General features: G+C 40.0%; 1 protein-coding gene across 2 annotated transcripts; it reads left to right on the top strand.

Moving 5' to 3' along the window:
- The first annotated feature begins 63 nt into the window (after nt 1-63).
- Nucleotides 64-27,986, top strand: ccdc93 (coiled-coil domain containing 93). 2 transcript variants are annotated; one of them, XR_008572428.1, is made up of 23 exons: nt 64-642; nt 1,242-1,355; nt 2,905-2,999; nt 3,381-3,492; nt 3,698-3,796; nt 5,174-5,227; nt 5,307-5,407; nt 5,645-5,681; nt 7,039-7,119; nt 8,242-8,292; nt 8,876-8,962; nt 9,616-9,732; nt 10,023-10,085; nt 12,657-12,730; nt 13,682-13,763; nt 13,869-13,943; nt 14,354-14,425; nt 24,027-24,135; nt 24,213-24,295; nt 24,398-24,435; nt 25,269-25,464; nt 26,316-26,429; nt 26,922-26,951. XR_008572428.1 is itself a non-coding variant. In XM_054786920.1 (23 exons), the coding sequence occupies exons 1-23, from the start codon at nt 556-558 to the stop codon at nt 26,976-26,978; spliced, it is 1,887 nt and encodes a 628-aa protein (XP_054642895.1). In that variant the 5' UTR covers nt 64-555; the 3' UTR covers nt 26,979-27,986. The 2 variants fall into 2 exon arrangements, 1 of the variants encoding a protein (XP_054642895.1); XM_054786920.1 differs by having other exon boundaries at nt 25,269-25,353; nt 26,922-27,986.
- The last annotated feature ends 4 nt before the right edge of the window (nt 27,987-27,990 follow it).

A 27,990-nucleotide genomic window follows, 5' to 3' on the forward strand; every position in this document is an offset into this window, starting at 1 on the left:
TTGGATAATCATCAAAATGCATCGACTTTTTTGACCAGTAGGTGGTGGTCATGCAACAATAATGTGTTTGCTAAAGGGCTATAAAAGTGTGGAACACTTTTGATACGAAGCTAAATATGGGAAGCCCAGGTGATTTTTCATCTTAACACGCACAGTATGTATGTACACTATTTGAAATCATGGCTATGTCAATACTGTGGCTATAGGAGTATTGTGTATGTGTCTGAACTGTGATTAAGGGACTGGGCTGTAGGAGGCGGTAGCGCTTACCGGATAGTTCGAGCCAGCTCAAAAGAAGAAGAGTTGAGAGGCGAACGAGAGATCTTTCTGTATATTACACGGTGTTGTTTTGAGGATGTCAGTAAAATGCATCATTATTCCGCCGACATTATAAAACGGAAACACAATATGGGATCGCTACTTCCACTAAACAAATGCAGCGATCACAAGTGGCGTCACTTCCGCGTTTGCTGTCATCCGTCTCCATTTTGGGTCGTTGTAAACATTTCGTAGAAGAAGAAGAAAATCACGTGACCTGTCACAACTCCGTTCAACATGGCTGCTACAGTCTCTGCTTTTCATCGAACCAGGCATGGCTCGAAATTGGGTGCCCAGTTCGATCAAGACGGCAACCCTGTTCAGGTACAAACTTTTACGTCAGTCATGATTGTGTATTTTACTGTGTAGGTAAGGCTATGGGTTGGTGCTGCTTCTATTAGCGAAAATAAATTCAACAGTGTTGGAAGTGATGATGTTCTTGAACGCAGCGTTTGTGTTGACGGTTGTGCCAAAAGAAATTAAGTAAGCTATTTTGTTTCTTGCCAAATGGCTTATTAATTCACTTTCAATAAATTTATATATTGTATATCTTTCAATTTTAACCAAAAATAATATATGTTAACAACGAACATATACAAAATAATCTTCGCTAGGAAGTACTATTGTCTAGTGCAGGGGTTCTTAACCTTACACCCAACGTGCACAATGTACTTTATCGAGATTTTATTGGGCCCCATGGATGGCTGAGGATCAGGTACAAACTAACGCTTTCATGATTATAATGAATGCCCCTATCTTTTTGCATACAATGTTTTTTGAGACCATCAGACAATAAAATATTGATAAAGTACACTCTGGATGTTAATGTGTATATTTCTGGGGAAGGGCGTTCATCGGAAGAGGGTCTGTGACTCAAAGAAAAAAAAAAAGTTAAGAACCACTGGTCTACTGTTGTCTCTTAGGTGGAGGCCCGGGAAGATGAAGAGCAGAGCATCAAGCTGGCGGAGATCCTTGAGTTGCTTTTGGCTGCTGGGTATTTCAGAGCCCGCATTAAAGGATTGTCACCTTTTGATAAGGTACAGTGGTTCAATGAAATCTTAAATGATCGCTCTGCTGAATTCAGTTGGTCCTTTGGGTAAGCAGTTCCTTTCCTAGACTGTGATGTAAGTCGAGTTTTATTGTTGGAACTTATACCTAAATGAACTCCTAAAGTCACTGACACTGTAGACAGAATGCATATAACATATTAATACAAGAATGTAGTGAAACTAATAAAAAGAGAACAACTTCTTACTTTTGCCCCTGTGGTTGTCTTCAAGATTTCAAGAGATTCAAGAGAGTTTTATTGTCATGTGCATAGAAAAACAGCAGTTATACCATGCAATGAAAATCTTACTCTGTTCATTCTCCCAAGAAAAGAAAGAAAACAAATGAAAGAATAAGAACATAAGAAACATAAACACATAAACATAAATACCAATAAATTAAGCAACAACAACAGAAGAGACATTAATACAAGTAAATAATACAAATAAATAAATAAATAAATAAAGTGCTATGAGTGTGTGCGTGTGTTGCGTGCGGCGTGTGCGAGTGCTTCGTTGAGGAGCCTGATGGCCTGTGGGTAAAAGCTGTTTGCCAGCCTTGTGGTCCTGGACTTCAAACTCCTGTAGCGTCTTGCAGGCCTTTTGCTATGTTCTTAAAATACTGTCCCAGGCTAGTGTGGAAGGATAACCAGATCTCTTTGTAACAGTGCACAGAATCCATGACCTCTCTTGCATTCATTAGCACTCAATTGTCTGTATCGTAAATTAGTGTCGAGTGTCGAACCATTGGGACCATCTCTCAAAGCTCTTTATGATGTTCATTTTTACTTTCATGGTGATGGTTTTCCTTTTCTTTGGCACTCTCCCACTTGGGAGACATCCATCCATCCATTTTCTATACCGCTTCTCCTTATTAGGGTCGCGGGGGCACGCGGAGCCTATCCCAGCTGACCTCGGGCGACAGGCGGGGTACACCCTGGACTGGTGGCCAGCCAATCGCAGGGCACATATAGACAAACAACCATTCACACTCATTCATACTGTACCTATGGAGAATTTGGAGTCGCCAATTAACCTAACATGCATGTTTTGGAATGTGGGAGGAAACCGGAGTAACATGCAAACTCCACACAGAAATGCCAGGTCAAACCCAGGTCTTCCCGATCTCCAGACTGTTACCGTGTTGGCCATCATGCTAACCACTAGACCACCGTGCGGCCACTTGGGAGACATACTGAATGCTAAAATGCTAACTAATAAGCCATGCTAGTCTTCCTCAGTGTAGCTAAACAAGCACACGCTGTATTGATTTGACCAGCAAGAGGCGCACACTACATTGTTGTGCTGTGCGCCACATGTACTTTTCTGCCGGCACATGCTGTAACTAGTTCTCAAGAGACTCTTGTGTTAACGGACCAAAATTCAGTTTTTAATTAGTTTATGGCTGCATAACATGGAGCACCAGGAACTGAACAACATCTTCCCATGTAAAATCGGTTTGTTTTTCATAAAAAAAAGGTTGTTCACGTCCTGTGTTTTATGCTTGAGCTCAACCTCCCTTCACACTCATGTTGTGCAGGTGGTTGGCGGGATGACCTGGTGCATCACCACATGTAACTATGACATTGACATTGATCTTCTTTTTCAAGAAAACTCAACCATCGGCCAGAAAATGTAAGTGGCTTCCTCTCTGACTCTTTGTGTTTATAAATGTGTGTACAGTGGAACTTCGGTTAGTGAACACTCGGTTTACGTTGAAAATGTACACACAAATTTTGGCTTGATTCGTGTACATTATCCAGTTGGCATACAATATGGTGCATGTCTTATGTTATTAACTCATTCAATCCCAGCCATTTTTCAAAATCCAACCCCTTCAGTACCGGCCATTTTAGACGATTTTGACTGATTTTTCAAGGCACACAGAATATTCTGTGTTTGCAACATATTTGGTGTACTTTGGTGTATTCATGTTTGGCTTGCCATTGCTGTAGTGGCTATATTGTTTTATTATTTCAGTGATTAACACTAACGTTCTACTATTCCTATTTACAGTGCATTGACTGAGAAAATTGTGTCTGTTTTACCAAAAATGAAGTGTCCTCATCTTCTGGAGCCTCATCAAATCCAAGGACTTGATTTTATCCACGTTTTTCCAGTAGTACAGGTATTTGAGATAAAAAGACCAGTCTTACAATTCCAGAACAGCTGAGGTTCTCAGAGCATGAAAAGATAGATTGCCTCTAATTGGCAAATAATAATTAGCACTTTTTCAGTTAACAAGTCTATTTTTAAATACTGTCTATGAGCGCGCATGCAGTTACTTGTTATTCTTGTATGTGATGGGCTTTTTGCTTTGTGTTTATTTCTAGTGGCTGGTGAAGCGAGCAATAGAGACCAGAGAGCAAATGGGTGACTATGTGAGAGCTTACTCCATATCTCAGTTCCAGAAAGCTTACAGCCTTCCAGAGGTACCGTTCTGTTGGAGTGACATCTGAATGCTGAAAGTGTTTTTAACATATTCCTTCTTTGAACGCGTTCTTGCCGTTATGCAAAGCTGCGATGACAAAGGGGATTACGGTAAATAACATAAACGTGAAGAGACACCCAGCGGATGCCCAACACCCAGTCCAAACAGCAGCAATATCTCCTACTTACCTTTTTTGCCAGAACATTACATTTGACTAGGGACACCATATTATTTAGGAATAGTGTGTTGTAAAGAAAATATTGCAAACCCCTTTGATGCAAATCTCAGAGTAGAAGAAAAAAAAAATCAACTTAATAGTCCCTCACCAAGGTGTCAGACTTCTTGGCCTCCCTTGCGAATGGTAGACATGCTTTATCATGTTATCCGTAATAGTCACACGTCTGTGCACTTGTTGAAGGAGGCGATTCCTAGTGGAGACCCTGGCTCTTGCCTTCCCTGTGTGTGCCTTGAAACTCAGTGTACGGTATAAGGTCACTCCCAGGTATACTAGGTGCTGTATCTCGTGTATTCCACAAAAACTGGCAACGCAACAAATCTGTTTAATCATTTGAAAAAGTACCACCTACTGTAAATGATTATACGGAAAGTGTGAACATGCAAGTGGAGTCGTAGCACACTTTCTTGGCTGTCGCTGTGCATCACATTGGCGGCAGCTAACTAGCTACTTAGCTACTACCTAGCTTCTGGTCTTCTTGCATGTTTCTTCAGTATATAACAGACATGTAAAATTCTTAAAGAATACTGAGACAGCAGACTTATTAAAACACCAAATTTGAGTCACTTCTCGAGCTTACGGCCACGACTGTAGTGTTCGTTTCCAACAGCGTGAGGCAGCTTACACATGTCTCTCCCTCGCACGCATGACATTCACAGCGAGGTGCAACGTTAAAACACCAACAGGTCATTGCACTATGTAGTAAGCTAACCTTGTTTCCTCGAATCCATTTCAGAAAAAGTTACTCATTCCGTGCCATGGTGAGCGATGGCCTTGCTTCGTCATTTCCATGCTGCCTAAACATACATTCTGTACTGTGTACATAATCTTTAAACTCTTTAAAGTCTACATGGAGCCCTGGAACCATCCGTGTTGGGTTTTTTTTTGCCCTACTCGAAATGAAACCAACCCCCCTGAGTCAATAACTTCATGTTCTGTTGTTAAATAAGCTTCAAATTTATTTAAATTTTCTTATGACCCAAACCAAAAAGATTGGCTGCATGAAAATGACAAAAAATGATTTTTTAAAAATGCGGTGCTAGCGTTCCTGCCCTGTCCAAAGTTGTGTGTTGTGTGAAGTTTGCCACCAGTGATAGAATTCACTTTGTATCTTGACATGTTTTATGAAACTTCTTGTGACAGAATGACGACGTGTGTCAAAGAGCCAAAGTAGTGGGAGCAGTGTCTGATGTACTGGTGAGCTGCCAAGCCCGGGGGCCTATTTTAAAGATGAATATGTCATTGTATCATGCAACATCAGTATATTTTTTTCCAGGAAGTATACAAACCACAGAGAAAGTACAGAAGGCAAAAGGATGCAGGAGAACTACTGGATGAGGAGTCCAAGGTTCACTCAACATTACTGGAATATGGCAGGTAACATTTGGCATCAAATGTGTTCTCCACTGCCCATGTGGACATAAAGATGTTTTTACAGCTGGTTTGCTGCATCGTATGTTTGGCATAATGAAAGCAAACTGGAGTATTTCTTTGATGGTTCTGAGCCATCATTAACACATTTAATCAAATATTTGTATTCCTCATGGTTTATTGATTTTGTTTTATCTTCATATCTATAATATTGTACTGATACACTTACTTATGTTCTTCCAGGCGACATGGATTCAGCAAACAATCCAAACAAGACAAGGTTAGTTGTTAGCTTTTATAGTATTGATAATACCGTTCATTTAAAAGTGTACATTGTGAGTGTGCGTCGTCACGTCGTGCATCTCTGATAAAATGCCAAGTTGTGTAAGAAAATGAGACCAAAGCAAATCATTTCAGAACCCTTTTTATACTTGAATGTGATCTATAGCATGTGCCGGACAACTTGATTGGAAAAACAAAGTATTTTGAGTGCGCAGAGTAAAATCTATTACTAAAATGCATACAGTAAGTGTGCACTCTGTCTTACAACTACGGCTGTGACTGTACAGAACTGACCAATCACATTAGTTCAATAGAATTCAGTACACACCTGCCGTCATGTACAGCAGGGGTACTCACACTTCTTCAGCCTGCGGGCTACTTTTAAAATGACCAAGAATATATTTAGTACATATTAATATATTTAGTATATTTTAATATGAGTATGAGTGTTTATTTACATTGTACATGGATATCAGGGGTGCACACACGTGCAAGTTGGAAGTCAAAATTCATGAGGTGAACTCGAAGATCGCTACGCAGCTACGGTATTTTCAAAATACCGTAGTCAATGTGAAATGCCTGTTTTTATTGTGTCTTGATGCAACGTAATGTTGTCCTGCAGTACATCCTTCATGTAATGTCAACGTCAACAAGACGCTGAGCCCACTAGGGTCACCAAGGTCTCCACCTTGCTTGGTCATGACAGTGAGCGGGGGCCTCCTCAAGCATCAGGTCAATTTGTTGGAGGTCTTGGTCAACAACGTCGGACCAGCGGGTGCGGGTGGGCCGCGAGGATGCTTCCAACTGTGCATAGATCAACACTATGATCGTTTCGGTGGGGTGGTCAGCGGGGCAGAGGAGGACATGTCCGAGCCAGCGAATGTGGCGTTGGGCAAGAACACGTAGGAGCCCCGATGTGAATGCCAACAGTGGAGAGATCTGATCTCTTTTGCAAGGAAGGGAGGGAAAATATTAAAGACTTGCCGGTCTTGCTGATAGACCCCTATTCCAAAAGACTTGAGTGCTGACATAAAATCCAAAAGCTGCTTCAACAAGCGATACAACGAACTTATGATTTTTCCCTAAAAGCTTCCAGTCAGTTCACATTATAGTTTACATTAAAAGTGGAACGGTTCTGAAATTATTCACACTTTCTCTTTTTCTTTTCTTTTTTTTTTTCCAAAGAGCTGTCATTTTAACGTGGTGTAAATGTCGTTTACGTTTCGATATAAAATGGTCTAAATGGGACAGCTGCATGGACTTAAAAAATGTGACCCTTGTCTGAAGGGTTCTACTGAGCCGTTGCTCTGTTTCTCAGTTGTATTGTAATATGCACATGCAATTTTTTTCTTTAGCTGGATGACAAAAAAGCTCTCCCGGCTAAGGACCCTGTGCAAGAGGTTTCAGAAGAAGAAGCTCTGTGGGCCGCAGAGGAGGTATGTAATTTGAACCTCCCAATACAAGAATAACATTTCTAACTTTATGTAACTTTTTGTTTGCGGCCTTGTAAATGCATGATACAGTTCAATACTGTAGGTTGTGAACTAATATTTACAGTAATGCAGTCATTTAGACCAGTGATTCCCAATCACTGTGCCGTGGCAAATAATGTTTTTCATCATTTTATTATTATGTACTTCCTACAAATGTATCTTTGTTCATTTATCTGTCCTGCATATCCACCTGTTGACATCCATTTTTATTTGGTGGTTTGCTGTGAGATTTTTCCCATGTAAACCATGTGCCTTGCCTCAATAATTGATGGGAAACCCTAATTTAGACTGTACAATCCTTAGAATTACTTTTATAGAATTATAATTAGTAGGGGTGTCCCGATGTATCGGTTTATATCGACCTGCATTTGACATCTCCGATGTTGGCATTCCCACACAAGCAGTCAATTCCAGACTCCGTGCCAGCACGTCTATCCAGCAATGGCCAGATAGAGCTCACGCGATCACGACAACAGCCTGCGCTAACATGTTGAGCACGGAGTAGGAGTGATGTCGGACGTGTTTATTTTTTGTTAAAGTCCATAAAAGACAACTTGTCATGCACAACGTTCCCATGGTGGCACAGAAGTTTAATACCACACAAAACTCATGGCGCATTTGAAGCAGTGTAACACGCAAACTCCCACGGGCCGACAAGAAGTCATTCGCTATAACTGAAAAGATGACAGAGCCCTGTCGGTGATGAGTGTTAATTGAGCATCTCAAACTCATCGCTATATTATGCCTACCCGCCACTACGTTGTGGATTAAACTATACTCCAGATGCTGAAAGAAGTAATTGGGTGAGTTTTTCTCACCCATACATTGCTGCTGATTGTTGTTCTCTGTTTGGGAAATATCACCTGATCATTATTTTTCTAACATTCCACACTACAAAATACTGCACATATCGGACTGATATTGATATCAGCCAATATGCAATGCTGCAATGTTGGCATTGGATTGGAGGTGAAAAAGCTGTCCTTGGAAAAGGAGAGTTTACTGTATGCTGTACTTGTTTCATATTTTGCTTATGAACTATTATTCTTTGTTGTTCCTCTTTAGATACGGATCAAAAGCTTAATCACCAGAATGGCTGCCATGGCGGATGAAGAGGTAGATCAAAGTCTTTTTCTTTCTTATTTTTCAATATGTACATGTACAAATATATTTCAAGCAGATGACTATTTTATGTTAAAATAAAATAAAATCTACAATACTGACAGTTATTATGTGTTGATCTATTTAAATTGTTTTGGTTTTGTTGGTTTACAGTTTATACACTTGCAAATAAATAGAATTTATGACAAGGGTTAAAAAATGACCTAAAACATACAAAGGACATGGAGGGTGTTGATGTGGAACTGTCTGAACTCGCTCTCTTGAGGATTGGAAAGCGTTTGTATCTAGGTGGCTCATACGTTTTCTGTAAGTTATTGACTAAAACTAACTGAATCACTTTGTGTTTATCATGTCCTTAGCTGGCCCTTCCCTTCTCTCAAGTACTTTTTCTATATTGCCACAAAGAGAATATATGTACTTGCAGGTGATGAACAGAAAGCAGGACGGCAAGAGGTTATGCGAGCCTGAGCTATAGTGGATTTTTACCACAACACATTCAAATTTCCAGTAAAAATACAGTACATGCTTTAATATTTGTGCAGTGTGGGTTTTGACCAAGCATGCATGTATCTTTTAGGGCCAACTGACTGCAAGCACAGTGGGGCATATAGTTGGACAACAGTCTGAGGAGATCAAACTGATCGCTTCTGCGTATGCTGAGAAGGTGTGTAACTGTGCCATCAATCGATCAATCAATAAGTACAGTGGAACCTTGCTTGGCGACATTAACTCATTGTCGCAGTTAGAGCAGTTTTAAGCCATAAAAACAGCCACAAGGTGACAGCAGTGCATTTCATAAGAGCTCGACATGGATGTTTTGTGTGTAAAAACACACTCAACAGCAAGGAGGAAGCGGAAGAGCATGGAGGAGTGTAAATTGTAAATAGTTAATTGTGTTATATTTGTAAATCAATTGTTATGTTGATGTAAAAAAAACTTTTTTTTTGTATTTATGTTTCGGTATACTCATTTAGATATTTAAGCTGTCAAAAAAGCAAAAACTTTGTGTCAAAGTGAAAGTTATGCTTGAAATGTGTCTTTTCACAAAAAGCTGTTTTTCCTCCTATTCTTGTTGGGAACTGATATTTTCCTGAACTTACCAGTGTTCTACTGCTGATTACTAAAGAACGGAAAAAGGTAGAAACAAACTTTTTTTTCTGATGAAAGACGTGAGTCTAATGTTTCTTTTGGTAGCTTCCATGTTTATGTCGCCATAGAACACAATATTCTGTGTGCCTTGAAAAATCAGTCGAAATAGTCTAAAATGGCCAAATTGTTCCAATTTTATGAAATTGTTGGATTTCTCTGTTCATATAGCACTTGGAGGTATCCTCAGAGGACTTCACAGAGCGCTATGGCCCATTGCATCAGCACCTCAGAGCTGTTGCCTCTCTCAACAAACAAATACAGCAGAAGACTGACCAACTTGGCGAGGTTAGTATCACTTTACCTTAATGGAGGTAGGAGTCACTGTCATCGAGAAGAGCATATAACTATTTGACATAGCATACACATTGTGGTTGTTTTGTTTAGTACTTATTTTATTCTGAACTGATTTCAGGCTTGGATAATTGTAATCACCAGAATATTCTAAATTCCGCAATGTCTGGCACCAGCTGTTCTATTGTGGTGCGTTCATCAAAGCATGTGTGATAGCTGTCAGGTAGTTTAAGATGTTGTGCCTGTTTATGTTGAGTAATAATAGTTTTGTCTTTGGTCAATAGCTGCAAGCCAATCTCGCAGAAGTAAAGAGAGGTTGCAACGAGGCCAAGAGAAAGCTGCTTGAGGTAAGAAAGATCAACCACCTACCGGAAATGTATAAGCTGTGTATAAGCTGCGCTCGCTAAATTTAGAGAAAAAAACAGAGACGAGATTTAAAGATTAATTTTAAGAAAAGTACAAAAACAAAACTTTTTTAAATTTAACCGAGTCACCAAAAAGTGCCAGTTTTATTAGAAAAATAGGGGTAGTCTTTATTCAGGGTCATCTCATATTTGGGTCAATATGATATTCCCAATGAGTGTGCTTTAACAATCTAATGGGAATATCTGACTAGTGCAACACAGAAGATAACTTTATAAAGTGGATTTTTTTTAATTGACTTTTTATTAGGGCTGTCATGATATGTCATGTGATCAGCTCACGAGATGATACACAATATTGGGTTCACGAGAAGGAGACACGATATTTTAACATTACTGTAAGTTCCGGACCACACTTGAATATAAGAATAAAGAGTAATATAAGAGAAAACATTCTTTGTACATATATAGCCCGGACTTGTCTATAAGCCACAGGTGTCCATGTTGTAACGTTGGATATTTATACAGGAAGACACACTATAAACCTTGCAATCCTACCTACACTGTTCACTCAATGAGTGAGACATGAGACGTTTTTCCATCAGCTCATCAGAGGTCAACAGCTGCCACGGTCCAAGCTGAAGTTGTAGTAATTCAGCACTTGATGAAACATACTTCAAATTTGTCATCTCAAAACACGATCACTGCATAAGACTTGATATTAGCATCCACTCGACAACTTCCTGAATCTGCACTCAAAGCATGTTGGGAACTGTAGTTCTTTCAGCCATAAATTAGCCACATCATTGTTTAAGCCCAGGGTTCACAGCGTATGAAAAAAGTAGAGGCTTATCGTCCGGAATTTTCAGTACTCTTAAGAAAACAAAAATGGCACTGATATATTTAACTGATGCAGCTTCTGCTTGGACATTAAGACCCCGGCAGCTGTTGACCAGAAAAAAAACAGACACTGCGAGCGAGTGACTCAGGGAACACTGAGTGCAGGCAGGACTGCAAGGTTTATAGTGCGTAAAGTGCTTAGTGTGCGGTTCCTATCCTGCCTTGTGCACTGCCACTTATTACGTCTACAGGGTGGGCCAAAAGGAGTTACCCATCGCATATCTCTATCGTGTTCGCTTAGGTTTTGTCCTAGAAGCTTAAAATTTTGGATAGTTTCTCTCAAAAGGTATAGCTTTTGATGTACCAAAGTTCAGTTGTTTACTCCTAATGAGTGTCGAGTATGGCATCGAAGGGTAAGCGTGACCAGATTGTGGCCTTGAAGGAGGCTGGACTGACAACAAAGGAAATCATGAAAAAGGTGAATGTTTGTCGTAAGACTGGCTACAATGTCATGAAACGATACAAGGAGACTGGCGAGACCACCAGCAAGCCAATCCCTGGAAGAAAACGTTCAGTCCGAAGCAAAAGGGTTGTTGAGATGGTGAGGAAGAGAGTCCAAAGGAATCCTCGCAGGAGCATGAGGGCAACAGCAAAGGAAGTGAACCTCTCAAGAACTTCATTGAGAAGAATTGTCAAACAGGATCTTAGACTGAAAGCACTAAAAATGCAACACAGACAACTAATTTCAGCCGCTTCAAAGAAAAAACGGCTTCACAGGGGGAAAATGATGCTGCAGGAGATCCAGAGTGCCGCAAACAAAGTCCTGGTTTGGTCTGACGAGAAGATCTTCACCGTTCAGGCAGTGGTCAATTCCCAGAATGACAGGGTTTATGCACATAGTACACAGCACCTACCAGAAGGCTGCAGAACTCATTTCCGTCGTCAGAAGCCAGCTGGAGTCATGGTGTGGGCTGCTGTTGCATCTGATGGCTCAAAATCTCCTTTGGTCTTCATTCAGGAGGGTGTGAAAGTGAACAGCCAGGTCTACATTCAAATGCTTGAAGAAAACGTGTTGCCATGGTGTACCAATGCGTTTGGAAACCAGTATATTTTCACACAAGATGGTGCACCCGCTCACACATCCAATGTCACACAAACCTGGTGCAAGGAGCACTTTCCTGGCTTCTGGGACAAGAACATGTGGCCTCCATCAAGTCCGGACATCAACCCAATGGACTTTGCGATCTGGTCTATCCTGGAGAGGGAGGTCTCAAGAGTATATCACAGCAGTGTCACCGCTTTGAAGAAAGCTTTGATGACATCATGGTCAAAACTTGATGCAGAGATAGTGCGGCGCTCATGCCAGGCAGTGCCAGGTCGTCTCCAGGCTATGATAAAGGCAAAGGGTGGCCATATTGAGATGTAAATCTTTTTGGTGGTTGACAATAAAGTATGGAAACTGTGTTCAATGTGTGTCATGTTTGTCTGCAAGCATTTTTGAATAGTGCAGAAAAAACGATGGGTAACTCCTTTTGGCCCACCCTGTATTATCAATCACAGTAGCGATACCATAGGTCACAGTCTTGATAGGCTTCCGGATGACCCATTCCCACGAGAAATATGGTCATGTTTTAAACTCGACATCTTGTGACACGTGGTCTCGTGACACCCCTACTTTTTATAGTTACATTTTTCTCCTTTCATGTGTCTTCCTAGGCAACGGGGGAATCAGAGAGATTGAAGAATGAACTGATGACTTTAGAGGACATGGAAAGTCAAGCGGACAGCAGGTTGTTGATTGATGATGATTATGATGATGATTAGCTCTTGTGAGGGTAGAGGGGCTGACAAACACAGACACAAGCCCACAGTGCAATTGCTCCTCGCCAGTTACGTTTAATAATGTGCACACATGCGCGTGCATAGCGAAGCCAAATATATTGCAATCGCTCTTCCAGTTACATTTCACAAACTTTCATAATAGAAAGCAGTAGACTCCAGGCTGATCCACAAAGTCCACATAAAGATGAGATCATTTCATTCATGCAGTCACTCCAGCTGCATCGTGAGCAGCTTCCTGGATCCTGATAAGAATCAGCCATAAATCCTTAGATTAATCGATTGTAGAGACATGCACCAGGTATCACAAGACTAGCAACCAGTTGACAGTCTGTCTCTTAAACAGCGCGAGAGCTTGGGCTGCCGACGAAAGGATTGTTGCGCATGCATGCTCTGTAGCGTATCGTGACTGAAGACGAGAATGGATGTAAATAGTAGTTTTTCAACATTTACAGAATAAGCACTGTCGGCTGGCACTATATCAGTTTTGGAAGCCAGAACTGCCTCCGTTTGTTGCCAAAGCTCATCGGGCATATGAAAATTGGCCACATCATGTATGTTGTTTGACTGGCAGTGATTGACACTGACAGATCTATGCAGAGGCCGCAAGGTGCAAGACAGAGTAGCGGCCCTGTGTAGCTAGCGTTGAAATTTGACATGAAAATCCATATTATTCTAAGATTCGTTGAATAAATCTAGTAGAAAAAAAAATTATTTCCATTTTTGTCCTCCCACACTCCTTTTTGTGCAAAGAACACAGGTCGCCATTTTGTTTTGGTCACATTGAATTTGTTTGTGTTTTGTAAAAGTGTTTAAGATTTCATCATCTGTCAGTTACCACAGAGGCTACATTGTATTTTTTTTTTTTCGAAGCACAGTAAATATATTGTTCTGCTTAACAGCATGTTGGAGAAGCTAAGGGGTCTGGTAACAATGAATGAAAACTTGAAAGTTCAAGAACAGGAGTTCCGTACACACTGCAGAGTAAGCACACACACTACTTTGCTATTGTCCCATGTTCTGGACATGTGTGGTTTAGTTTGGGAAGGAATTGAGTTCATGTTGGTTTTGTCTGGATGCTATGTCCAGGATGAGATGACCCTTCTGCAACGGACCATTGAAGAATTGAGGACAGCATCTGGGCAGGATACAGAGGAGGAGAAGGTGTGCGGTGTAGGATGTGTGGAAGGGGGGGTGTTTATTGTATATACAGGACGGCTCGTTCGGAGCATGCCTGTAATTTCATATGACAATATGATCAAATGTCCACTTTTTCAGCCCCGATCTTCTAACAATAGAGCTTACCACCCATGGAGGCAGGTTAAGCCGATATTTACTTAAAAGCCACACTAATGTACAAATAATAGGAAATGCAAAATTTGTTCTTCCAATTTACACATTCTACAGTATTGTTGCCCCGCTCTACCTTTTGCAGAAAACAGTTGCTGCCTGGCTGTTTAAAGACGACATCACAGGCTTTTTTGCTAGATAAATGTGCTTGTTTCCATCTTAAGTCTGTGAAATATAGTCAGTCAAATGGTCATTTTTTTCAGTGCACCATGTATCTTCTTTAGGAAAGGAACCAACTGATACACAAACAGTATAACACCGACCGAGAGAAACTGCAAAAGATCCGCCTACTCATGGTAAGTAGAAATAGTAAATTGCCAGATATTGTGTGTCACGGCTAAGAGGGGGGTTTTGAAGAGCTCACATGTGCACTATACAGTGCAGGCCAAAAGTTTGGACACACCTTCTCATTGAGTGCATTTTCTTTATTTTCATGACTATTTACATTGTAGATTCGCAAAACGATGAACAATCACATGTGGAATTATGTACTTAACAAAAAATGGTGAACTAACTCTAAATATGCGTTATGTTTTAGACATATATTTTATGTCTTATTCTTTTTTTTTTTATATTGTGCTGCAAACCCTCGGTGTTTTCTCAGTGAGCTTGGTCACCTGAAATGATTTTCACTTCACAGGTGTGCTTTGTCAGGGTTACTTAGTGGAATTTCTTGCCTTATTAATGGGGTTGGCACCATGGGGTTGTGTGTGTGTGTGTGTGTGTGTGTGTGTGTGTGTGTGTGTGTGTTTGTAATCATATCTTTGTGGGGACAAAGATCTGTTTACACAGTCACGTCATGGGGACCGATTTCGGTATGGGGACCAAAAATCAGGTCCCCATAAAGAAAATGGTATTAAATTAACCCAGAAGCTGTTCTGAAGGTGCCCGTGTGGTTTTTAGCATTGGCCCACAACCCATGGTTTTCAATGGCTGTGTGTGTGTGTGGCATGCCCACAAGCTCCCCCAGTAGTTTGTGGTTGGTACTGCACACACTCGCTCTCCACACACACTTTTCCATAAATGGTTGGGTGCCGCCCACTTCCTGGTCCCCATAAGGAATGATTATAGAAGAAGAAAAAAGGATAATTGAAGGTGTGTGACAATTTAAAGTAAAGAATTTGTGTGACACAAGGTAAGTGCATTTGTGTGACAAATTAGAATTACCTGAATAAGTGTTCAACTGTCATTCAACTGAGAGGAAAGTTATAGTTAGTGCAGCTAGTTTGCTGCAGCAGGGGAGTGCATAATCTTGAGAGGTGTGTATGCTTTTGGCCTTCTCCTGTATGTTGATAGACTGTTAAAAAAACAAACACATGAGGGCCAAAAATAGATACTTCTCAAGATTATGCACTCCAACTTTACAACAGTTTAAAACTAGATTTCATAGCCAGTTTAAGACAAGTGCACAAAGAGGTTCAATGTAATATATCGAATAATATATGCACTCGGTGTGTTGAATGTGTGTTGTGGGGACGCCGTCAAGGCCCAGACTACATTGATGACAAACCGAAAAAAAAAATCCCTGTGAAGTTTAAAATTCTGCTCAAGTACTGCACTTGCACTAAACTTCTAAATGTAGTATGTTAAACACCTTAGGGTGCAAGTACATTGTCAGCACAACAAACATTTTCCCACATAACAAACGTTTAAAAGACATTTCACCAGTGTGTGCCCCCAATCTACTGCGAACAAGTACACAAAGATTGTAAATGTAATATATGAAGAAATGTAGTGATCGTGCAATACTTGGAGCATAATTTAAACTCCACAGGAATATTTTTTCCTTGTTAATTATCAGTGTATTTTGGACATTTACGGGGTCCCCACAACACACCTTCCACCAGAGTCCGGGTACACACTCTTTGTGAAAAATTGGAGAATCAGTTTCATCCACAGGTTTCACACACAGGGTCAGGTCAAACTCTTGTCAAAGGTGTGTTGTGGGGACGCCGTCAAGGCCCAGACTACATTGATGATAAACCAAGAAAAAAATCCCTGTTGGGTTTAAAATTCTGCTCAAGTACTGCACTTGCACTAAACTTCTAAATATAGTATGTTAAACACCTTAGGGTGCAAGTACATTGTCAGAACAACAAACATTTTCCCACATAACAAACGTTTAGAAGACATTTCACCAGTGTGTGCCCCAATCTACTGCGTACAAGTACACAAAGATTGTAAATGTAATATATGTAGAAATGTAGTGATCGTGCAATACTTGTAGCATAATTTAAACTTCACAGGAATATTTTTTCCTTGTTAATAAACAGTGTATTTTGGACATTTACGGGGTCCCCACAACACACCTTCCACCAGAGTCTGGGTACACACTCTTTGTGAAAAATTGGAGAATCAGTTTCATCCACAGGTTTCACACACAGGGTCAGGTCAAACTCTTGTCAAAGGTGTGTTGTGGGGACGCCGTCAAGGCCCAGACTACATTGATGATAAACCAAGAAAAAATCCCTGTTGGGTTTAAAATTCTGCTCAAGTACTGCACTTGCACTAAATTTCTAAATGTAGTATGTTAAACACCTTAGGATGCAAGTACATTGTCAGCACAACAAACGTTTTCCCACATAACAAACGTTTAGAAGACATTTCACCAGTGTGTGCCCCCAATCTACTGCGTACAAGTACACAAATATTGTAAATGTAATATATGTAGAAATTTAGTGATCGTGCAATACTTGTAGCATAATTTAAACTTCACAGGAATATTTTTTCCTTGTTAATAAACAGGGTATTTTGGACATTTACGGGGTCCCCACAACACACCTTCCACCAGAGTCTGGGTACACACTCTTTGTGAAAAATTGGAGAATCAGTTTCATCCACAGGTCTCACACACAGGGTCGGGTCAAACTCTTGTCGAAGGTGTGTTGTGGGGACGCCGTCAAGGCCCAGACTACATTGATGATAAACCAAGAAAAAAATCCCTGTGAAGTTTAAAATTCTGCTCAAGTACTGCACTTGCACTAAACTTCTAAATGTAGTATGTTAAACACCTTAGGGTGCAAGTACATTGTCAGCACAACAAACATTTTCCCACATAACAAACGTTTAGAAGACATTTCACCAGTGTGTGCCCCCAATCTACTGCGTACAAGTACACAAAGATTGTAAATGTAATATATGTAGAAATGTAGTGATCGTGCAATACTTGTAGCATAATTTAAACTTCACAGGAATATTTTTTCCTTGTTAATAAACAGTGTATTTTGGACATTTACGGGGTCCCCACAACACACCTTCCACCAGAGTCTGGGTACACACTCTTTGTGAAAAATTGGAGAATCAGTTTCATCCACAGGTTTCACACACAGGGTCAGGTCAAACTCTTGTCAAAGGTGTGTTGTGGGGACGCCGTCAAGGCCCAGACTACATTGATGATAAACCAAGAAAAAATCCCTGTTGGGTTTAAAATTCTGCTCAAGTACTGCACTTGCACTAAATTTCTAAATGTAGTATGTTAAACACCTTAGGATGCAAGTACATTGTCAGCACAACAAACGTTTTCCCACATAACAAACGTTTAGAAGACATTTCACCAGTGTGTGCCCCCAATCTACTGCGTACAAGTACACAAATATTGTAAATGTAATATATGTAGAAATTTAGTGATCGTGCAATACTTGTAGCATAATTTAAACTTCACAGGAATATTTTTTCCTTGTTAATAAACAGGGTATTTTGGACATTTACGGGGTCCCCACAACACACCTTCCACCAGAGTCTGGGTACACACTCTTTGTGAAAAATTGGAGAATCAGTTTCATCCACAGGTCTCACACACAGGGTCGGGTCAAACTCTTGTCGAAGGTGTGTTGTGGGGACGCCGTCAAGGCCCAGACTACATTGATGATAAACCAAGAAAAAAATCCCTGTGAAGTTTAAAATTCTGCTCAAGTACTGCACTTGCACTAAACTTCTAAATGTAGTATGTTAAACACCTTAGGGTGCAAGTACATTGTCAGCACAACAAACATTTTCCCACATAACAAACGTTTAGAAGACATTTCACCAGTGTGTGCCCCCAATCTACTGCGAACAAGTACACAAAGATTGTAAATGTAATATATGTAGAAATGTAGTGATCGTGCAATACTTGGAGCATAATTTAAACTTCACAGGAATATTTTTTCCTTGTTTATAAACAGTGTATTTTGGACATTTACGGGGTCCCCACAACACACCTTCCACCAGAGTCTGGGTACACACTCTTTGTGAAATATTGGAGAATCAGTTTCATCCACAGGTTTCACACACAGGGTCAGGTCAAACTCTTGTCGAAGGTGTGTTGTGGGGACGCCGTCAAGGCCCAGACTACATTGATGATAAACCAAGAAAAAAATCCCTGTTGGGTTTAAAATTCTGCTCAAGTACTGCACTTGCACTAAACTTCTAAATGTAGTATGTTAAACACCTTAGGGTGCAAGTACATTGTCAGCACAACAAACATTTTCCCACATAACAAACGTTTAGAAGACATTTCACCAGTGTGTGCCCCCAATCTACTGCGTACAAGTACACAAAGATTGTAAATGTAATATATGTAGAAATGTAGTGATCGTGCAATACTTGTAGCATAATTTAAACTTCACAGGAATATTTTTTCCTTGTTAATAAACAGGGTATTTTGGACATTTACGGGGTCCCCACAACACACCTTCCACCAGAGTCTGGGTACACACTCTTTGTGAAAAATTGGAGAATCAGTTTCATCCACAGGTTTCACACACAGGGTCGGGTCAAACTCTTGTCGAAGGTGTGTTGTGGGGACGCCGTCAAGGCCCAGACTACATTGATGATAAACCAAGAAAAAAATCCCTGTTGGGTTTAAAATTCTGCTCAAGTACTGCACTTGCACTAAACTTCTAAATATAGTATGTTAAACACCTTAGGGTGCAAGTACATTGTCAGCACAACAAACATTTTCCCACATAACAAACGTTTAGAAGACATTTCACCAGTGTGTGCCCCCAATCTACTGCGAACAAGTACACAAAGATTGTAAATGTAATATATGTAGAAATTTAGTGATCGTGCAATACTTGTAGCATAATTTAAACTTCACAGGAATATTTTTTCCTTGTTTATAAACAGTGTATTTTGGACATTTACGGGGTCCCCACAACACACCTTCCACCAGAGTCTGGGTACACACTCTTTGTGAAAAATTGGAGAATCAGTTTCATCCACAGGTTTCACACACAGGGTCAGGTCAAACTCTTGTCGAAGGTGTGTTGTGGGGACGCCGTCAAGGCCCAGACTACATTGATGATAAACCAAGAAAAAAATCCCTGTTGGGTTTAAAATTCTGCTCAAGTACTGCACTTGCACTAAACTTCTAAATGTAGTATGTTAAACACCTTAGGGTGCAAGTACATTGTCAGCACAACAAACATTTTCCCACATAACAAACGTTTAGAAGACATTTCACCAGTGTGTGCCCCCAATCTACTGTGTACAAGTACACAAAGATTGTAAATGTAATATATGTAGAAATGTAGTGATCGTGCAATACTTGTAGCATAATTTAAACTTCACAGGAATATTTTTTCCTTGTTAATAAACAGGGTATTTTGGACATTTACGGGGTCCCCACAACACACCTTCCACCAGAGTCTGGGTACACACTCTTTGTGAAAAATTGGAGAATCAGTTTCATCCACAGGTTTCACACACAGGGTCGGGTCAAACTCTTGTCAAAGGTGTGTTGTGGGGACGCCGTCAAGGCCCAGACTACATTGATGATAAACCAAGAAAAAAATCCCTGTTGGGTTTAAAATTCTGCTCAAGTACTGCACTTGCACTAAACTTCTAAATGTAGTATGTTAAACACCTTAGTATGCAAGTACATTGTCAGCACAACAAACGTTTTCCCACATAACAAACGTTTACAAGACATTTCACCAGTGTGTGCCCCCAATCTACTGCGTACAAGTACACAAAGATTGTAAATGTAATATATGTAGAAATGTAGTGATCGTGCAATACTTGTAGCATAATTTAAACTTCACAGGAATATTTTTTCCTTGTTAATAAACAGGGTATTTTGGACATTTACGGGGTCCCCACAACACACCTTCCACCAGAGTCTGGGTACACACTCTTTGTGAAAAATTGGAGAATCAGTTTCATCCACAGGTTTCACACACAGGGTCGGGTCAAACTCTTGTCGAAGGTGTGTTGTGGGGACGCCGTCAAGGCCCAGACTACATTGATGATAAACCAAGAAAAAAATCCCTGTTGGGTTTAAAATTCTGCTCAAGTACTGCACTTGCACTAAACTTCTAAATATAGTATGTTAAACACCTTAGGGTGCAAGTACATTGTCAGCACAACAAACATTTTCCCACATAACAAACGTTTAGAAGACATTTCACCAGTGTGTGCCCCCAATCTACTGCGAACAAGTACACAAAGATTGTAAATGTAATATATGTAGAAATTTAGTGATCGTGCAATACTTGTAGCATAATTTAAACTTCACAGGAATATTTTTTCCTTGTTTATAAACAGTGTATTTTGGACATTTACGGGGTCCCCACAACACACCTTCCACCAGAGTCTGGGTACACACTCTTTGTGAAAAATTGGAGAATCAGTTTCATCCACAGGTTTCACACACAGGGTCAGGTCAAACTCTTGTCGAAGGTGTGTTGTGGGGACGCCGTCAAGGCCCAGACTACATTGATGATAAACCAAGAAAAAAATCCCTGTTGGGTTTAAAATTCTGCTCAAGTACTGCACTTGCACTAAACTTCTAAATGTAGTATGTTAAACACCTTAGGGTGCAAGTACATTGTCAGCACAACAAACATTTTCCCACATAACAAACGTTTACAAGACATTTCACCAGTGTGTGCCCCCAATCTACTGTGTACAAGTACACAAAGATTGTAAATGTAATATATGTAGAAATGTAGTGATCGTGCAATACTTGTAGCATAATTTAAACTTCACAGGAATATTTTTTCCTTGTTAATAAACAGGGTATTTTGGACATTTACGGGGTCCCCACAACACACCTTCCACCAGAGTCTGGGTACACACTCTTTGTGAAAAATTGGAGAATCAGTTTCATCCACAGGTTTCACACACAGGGTCGGGTCAAACTCTTGTCAAAGGTGTGTTGTGGGGACGCCGTCAAGGCCCAGACTACATTGATGATAAACCAAGAAAAAAATCCCTGTTGGGTTTAAAATTCTGCTCAAGTACTGCACTTGCACTAAACTTCTAAATGTAGTATGTTAAACACCTTAGTATGCAAGTACATTGTCAGCACAACAAACGTTTTCCCACATAACAAACGTTTAGAAGACATTTCACCAGTGTGTGCCCCCAATCTACTGCGTACAAGTACACAAAGATTGTAAATGTAATATATGTAGAAATGTAGTGATCGTGCAATACTTGTAGCGTAATTTAAACTTCACAGGAATATTTTTTCCTTGTTAATAAACAGTGTATTTTGGACATTTACGGGGTCCCCACAACACACCTTCCACCAGAGTCTGGGTACACACTCTTTGTGAAAAATTGGAGAATCAGTTTCATCCATAGGTTTCACACACAGGGTCAGATCAAACTCTTGTCAAAGGTGTGTTGTGGGGACGCCGTCAAGGCCCAGACTACATTGATGATAAACCAAGAAAAAAATCCCTGTTGGGTTTAAAATTCTGCTCAAGTACTGCACTTGCACTAAACTTCTAAATGTAGTATGTTAAACACCTTAGGGTGCAAGTACATTGTCAGCACAACAAACATTTTCCCACATAACAAACGTTTAGAAGACATTTCACCAGTGTGTGCCCCCAATCTACTGCGTACAAGTACACAAAGATTGTAAATGTAATATATGTAGAAATGTAGTGATCGTGCAATACTTGTAGCATAATTTAAACTTCACAGGAATATTTTTTCCTTGTTAATAAACAGGGTATTTTGGACATTTACGGGGTCCCCACAACACACCTTCCACCAGAGTCTGGGTACACACTCTTTGTGAAAAATTGGAGAATCAGTTTCATCCACAGGTTTCACACACAGGGTCGGGTCAAACTCTTGTCGAAGGTGTGTTGTGGGGACGCCGTCAAGGCCCAGACTACATTGATGATAAACCAAGAAAAAAATCCCTGTTGGGTTTAAAATTCTGCTCAAGTACTGCACTTGCACTAAACTTCTAAATGTAGTATGTTAAACACCTTAGGATGCAAGTACATTGTCAGCACAACAAACATTTTCCCACATAACAAACGTTTAGAAGACATTTCACCAGTGTGTGCCCCCAATCTACTGCGAACAAGTACACAAAGATTGTAAATGTAATATATGTAGAAATGTAGTGATCGTGCAATACTTGTAGCATAATTTAAACTTCACAGGAATATTTTTTCCTTGTTTATAAACAGTGTATTTTGGACATTTACGGGGTCCCCACAACACACCTTCCACCAGAGTCTGGGTACACACTCTTTGTGAAAAATTGGAGAATCAGTTTCATCCATAGGTTTCACACACAGGGTCAGATCAAACTCTTGTCAAAGGTGTGTTGTGGGGACGCCGTCAAGGCCCAGACTACATTGATGATAAACCAAGAAAAAAATCCCTGTTGGGTTTAAAATTCTGCTCAAGTACTGCACTTGCACTAAACTTCTAAATGTAGTATGTTAAACACTTTAGGGTGCAAGTACATTGTCAGAACAACAAACATTTTCCCACACAACAAACGTTTAGAAGACATTTCACCAGTGTGTGCCCCCAATTTACTGCGAACAAGTACACAAAGATTGTAAATGTAATATATGTAGAAATGTAGTGATCGCGCAACACTTGTAGCATAATTTAAACTTCACAGGAATATTTTTTCCTTGTTAATAAATAGGGTATTTTGGACATTTACGGGGTCCCCACAACACACCTTCAACCAGAGTCTGGGTACACACTCTGTGAAAATATTGGAGAATCAGTTTTATCCACAGGTTTCACACACAGACTATATGACCTGTGACCAGTACATCCTACATCTGAAGTTGCTGGAGCAAAACACTTACACTGCTGACATCAGAGCACAAATGAATGCATAGTTGTTGCATTATTGTCCATTAAACGTTTAAATCTGAAATCTGAAATGTGATAGTAATAGTTGCTTTCTTGATCTCTTGATCAGAAACCTTTTTAACATATGTGACATTCTGAACATGTCATTGGTAATATATTTGTTGCAAAGTCCCTTCAAATCACATTGGTAATATACTTGTTGCAAAGTCCCCACTAATCACATTGGACTTGGTGTGAAGTATGCAAATATTATGTTAATGAGGTCCCCATTAACCGTGTTTTCTCGATTTTTCTTATGTCCCCACATAGCACGAGAAAATTCATTACATCAACAATTTAGATATTTGAAGTCGTGTATAAGCTTATAAAAATGTGGTTAGAGTACCTGATTTTTTTCATCCTTGTAGCACCTTTAGAAAGGGTGGTACTCACAAGTGACGATAAAAAATATGGTCCTCAAAAAACATGGAAACGAGAATGTGTGTGTGTGTGTGTGTGTGTGTGCCCAAACTTTTGGCCTGTGTTGTACATGTAATAATAATACTTATGTATACAGTATGCAGTGGAACCTCGATTAGTGTTAGCATGTTTTTTGGATAACATAAAAAACTAACACTAAAAATCTGGCCCTGTATGCTGAATCGTGAATATGTGTGTTTGTGTGCAAGTATGTGTGTGTATACAGTTATTTAGATCATCCTGAAACAAATGTGACAGATCCACCAAAATGCAGACTGATTGCATCAGATCAGATGGTCTTTGATCCCATCCTAGTCTTATTTTCAGTGCATCATGCAATCCCACAGCCCTTAACTTCTCAATGTTCAGGCTCGGAGGAATCGTGAGATTGTCATTTTGCAGAGAAAAATTGATGAAGTGCCAAGTCGGGCAGAACTAACACAGTACCAGAAAAGATTCGTTGAACTCTATAGCCAAGGTAGGTCAAAAGGGTTTCTGCTATTATTTTCAATTGATGACAGAACCAGCTGAACAAACAGTCTCTGTTTCTTCCAGTCTCTGCAACACACAAAGAGACCAAACAGTTCTTCACGTTGTATAATACCTTAGATGACAAAAAGGTTTACCTCGAGAAGGAGGTAAGTATTGTTACAAGTAAGATGGGAATTAGATGAGTTGTTTTTGTTTTCCACATCGTTGTCTCATTTCACCTGTTATATGTTGATATTTTTCCACTTTAGGTTCATTTGCTGAACTCCATTCATGACAACTTCCAACAGTAAGTGTATTTGAGTTAAATTGTATTTAATGTAACTGGCAGAAGTCTTATAAAAATTACAAAAAGTGTAAAAAAAAAAAAAAATCTATATTGCACTTAATTAGGCACAACTACAAAGACGCTTTGATTGCTGGGTTTATTTTGTAACCGATATGTTGTTCTCAGTGTTGATGTAGTTTTCCATTTAGTGTAAATATCTTGACTTTTTACTCTGCTGCCCTCACTATGCTTGGGTATTCGCAGCTATGCAGCAAACTAAATGCTATCCCATAAAGCACCACAGCCAGGAGTTGGCTAATTTTGCTGCTTCACTGTTGTGATCCTCACAAAAACAGAAGCACAAAAAAGGAACATGAAAGAATGCACTTTGGGCTGTAGGTTGGCCGCACTTGTCTCAATCACTTGACTTTTCATGAAGAATAAAGATGGTATTGTAACGCTTATTCAGACATTGTAAGGATAACAAGGACGTGGTGGAGCAACAGTCTCTTTATTACAAAAACAAACAGGCTACTGTCGGCTGAACCACACCAAAACAGCATCAGCAAACTCAACTGTCCCACACACAGCGAGGACACACGACACGTTCACAGACAAATGGGAAATCACATAACTCAAACACTGCAGTGCACATAATCGCTAAGTCACTTAACCTCTGAAAGTGACAGTAATAACTCGGGGTGCTCCAATCAGGGTTTTATGCTGTCGATTCCAATACCGATCATCCATGACTGAGCTCCACCCAAATGCCAATACCTTTCACACGGAGTAATCGTGACTGTGCGATCTGTAGTTATACAATAGAAGTCTTTTTTTCTTTTTTTTTTGTGCAGGGCCATGTCATCCTCATCAGACAAGGAGCAGTTCCTCAGACAGATGGAGCAGATTGTGGAGGGAATCAAACAGAGTCGCATCAAGGTATGCTCATTTTTGACAAGTATCCGTTACGGATGATGCATTTTTTTCCCAGTACGAGCATGAAACGAGTACAGCTCGTCATGATTCGTGATGAAGGAAAATCCTCATTGGGTAAGTACTTATGTTGTATTCACCCGTTACTCTCTGTGACACAGTGACCGCCCATCCCTAGACAGACACGCTACAGCCAGAGAGTGTGTTTGAGTTTGTATGATATTTAAAGTTAGCTGGTAGACTTGTTTCAGTACGTACGCGGTGCATTTGACAAGACAAAGTTGAAAACAGCTTGTGTCGCGTTGGTCAGTGCCTCCACTCCGGGCAGGTTTTTTTTTTTTTAGGTTTTCTCAGCTCAGCTCGATCTAAAGTGACTTGGTAAACTTGTTTCGTTACGTACGCGGTGCATTTGTCAAGACAGAGCTGTAAACGACTCGTGTTGCGTCGGTCACTGACGGTGTTTTTTGGGGCGGAGGGGTTACCGTCTGCTTGCTTCTAATGTAGCTGGTGATATAAAGTCAGTTGGAAAACTTTGCTCGTAATACTGAACGCGATGCTTTTGGGAAAAATACAGTGAACACGGCTGACAGATTATTTCCCGGTTTGCCATCACTGGATGTTGGCATGAATCACCAACTTCACACAGATCATTAAAAATAATTAAATATAAAGTCTTACAGATCACTTACACACATACAGTACACATAAAGCTGAATAATAAGCAATAAATATAGCAACTTCTGATCAATCCATCTTAATTTCAGCCTTAAAATAATGTGCTGATTTAAGTCCCGCCCGTGTCTGATTAAACCACGCCCACTTCCGTTTTCTACCCCGCCCACTCTGAGTCAGATACGGATGCAGATGAATAAATGGTTGAACATGTACAGATTCTGATAGTGGTGTACTCGCCTATCCCTAGTATGCACACTCCAAATAGGTCTAAGCCGTGCGCTTCCTGTCTGCAGATGGAAAAGAAGAAGCAAGAGAACAAAATGAGACGGGATCAGCTGAACGACGAGTACCTGGAGCTGCTCGACAAACAGAGACTTTATTTCAAAACTGTCAAAGATTTTAAAGAGGTAACGGTCAATACATTATGAATGTCAAGTGAAGTTTACTTTGAAGGGGACATATTATGAAAAACTGACTTTTGACTGCTTGCACTTATTTTGGTCTGTTTTGTCCTTGCCCACCTATAAAGTGCAAAATTACACAAGAAAGTTTGTTTTTAAGCTGCCCATGCCAGGATATTGACCCCGCTGTTTTGTAGTTAAATAACTCTAACCCTATAATAACCCTAACATAATAACCCTAACAGTTTTCTGGTAGGGCAAGGACAGCCACCGAAAACAACACAAAGACAGTAAGACAGACAGAGAGGGTGATAGGAGTGCTATATGTCTCCATGCTTGGGGTATTTTTCCCAAAGCATGTCAGAGACGTTTTATTAAGACACCTAGGAACTGTCATAATTTGTGGGAAAAGGGCATAGTATGTCTCCTTTTAAAGTAGATGAAAGCAGAAAATTCTGTCTTTACAATGTATGCTGAATTCCATTTTTGTTCCTCCAGGAATGTCGAAAGAATGAAATGCTGCTGTCCAAGTTGAGAGCTAAAGGAGCATCTTAGCTGTAAAGGGTTTGTCTAATAATAAGAAATAGTGTATGTAATCTGTTTAGAGCTTCTTTAAACATATTTACCAAGTGCTGAACTTCCATGCTATTTTTCGTTTTCATTTGCATTAAAACTCATTCTCTGTGCCATATGCTAAATGAGTAACACCTTACGGTTGTCTTGCCGGTGTCACCACCACAGTGGTCATAGCCACACAATACGTTTTGTTCATGAAGTCAGGTAAAATTAACATTTGTTATTTGCATCAACTTGCAGTCTGTGAAGTTTGTGACTATCAACGGTCGTATCTCATATGATGGCTTACTCTCATTGTCCTCTTCAGCTTAATCGTTTTTTGCTTGTTTTTGTTATCAATACATTTTATGTTATTTCTTCAAATCCTCAAATTGCTTCACCGAATGCTAATTTTGCATTTGCTGGTTTTCATGGGGCTTCTGTGTCTTTACCTTTTTGACATGATTAGCATCATGAATGAATTGTAAGTAAATGAAGATCTGAATAACTGGTAACATGTCAAGGGCAATCATTTGAGATTGGATGTCAAGCTAAAATATTGTCACAAGTGCAAAAAGAAGTGAAATTCTAATAAAGTATAACATAAAAAAAACCTGTACCATATCAACATTTTCTGACCTGAAAACAAGGAAACTTGACTTATTATTTTATATGATATTATCTCTGTTCACGGTCACAGTGGGCTAACAGTACGGCAGTCTCCACCATCAACTGATTGCCAGTCAATTGCAGGGCACAAAGACAAACAACCATTCACACCTATGGTAAATAAATATGTTTGGAATGTGGCAGGTAGCTGCTGTACAGTACCCGGAGAAAACTCCACACACAGATGTCCAAGCGGAGATACGAACCCAGATCTTCCACATCTCCTGTGTGGCCAACGCGCGGCCTTGATTGGTTTTAAGATGTAAGATACATTTTATATAACATTCACACATGTTCATAGATAAAATGATTAGACCAGCCTTGTTTCTTCCCTTTATTGATC

Source organism: Dunckerocampus dactyliophorus, chromosome 9, assembly GCF_027744805.1.
Source record: "Dunckerocampus dactyliophorus isolate RoL2022-P2 chromosome 9, RoL_Ddac_1.1, whole genome shotgun sequence".
Taxonomy (NCBI): Eukaryota; Metazoa; Chordata; class Actinopteri; order Syngnathiformes; family Syngnathidae; genus Dunckerocampus; species Dunckerocampus dactyliophorus.

Bases quoted from the DNA above. Each gene is read 5' to 3' on its own strand.
- ccdc93 (XM_054786920.1), top strand. From the start codon at position 556: ATGGCTGCTACAGTCTCTGCTTTTCATCGAACCAGGCATGGCTCGAAA. The intron at 5,408-5,644 runs GTAACATTTGGC...ATGTTCTTCCAG, and splicing joins ACATTACTGGAATATGGCAG to GCGACATGGATTCAGCAAAC. The intron at 8,963-9,615 runs GTGTGTAACTGT...CTGTTCATATAG, and splicing joins CTTCTGCGTATGCTGAGAAG to CACTTGGAGGTATCCTCAGA.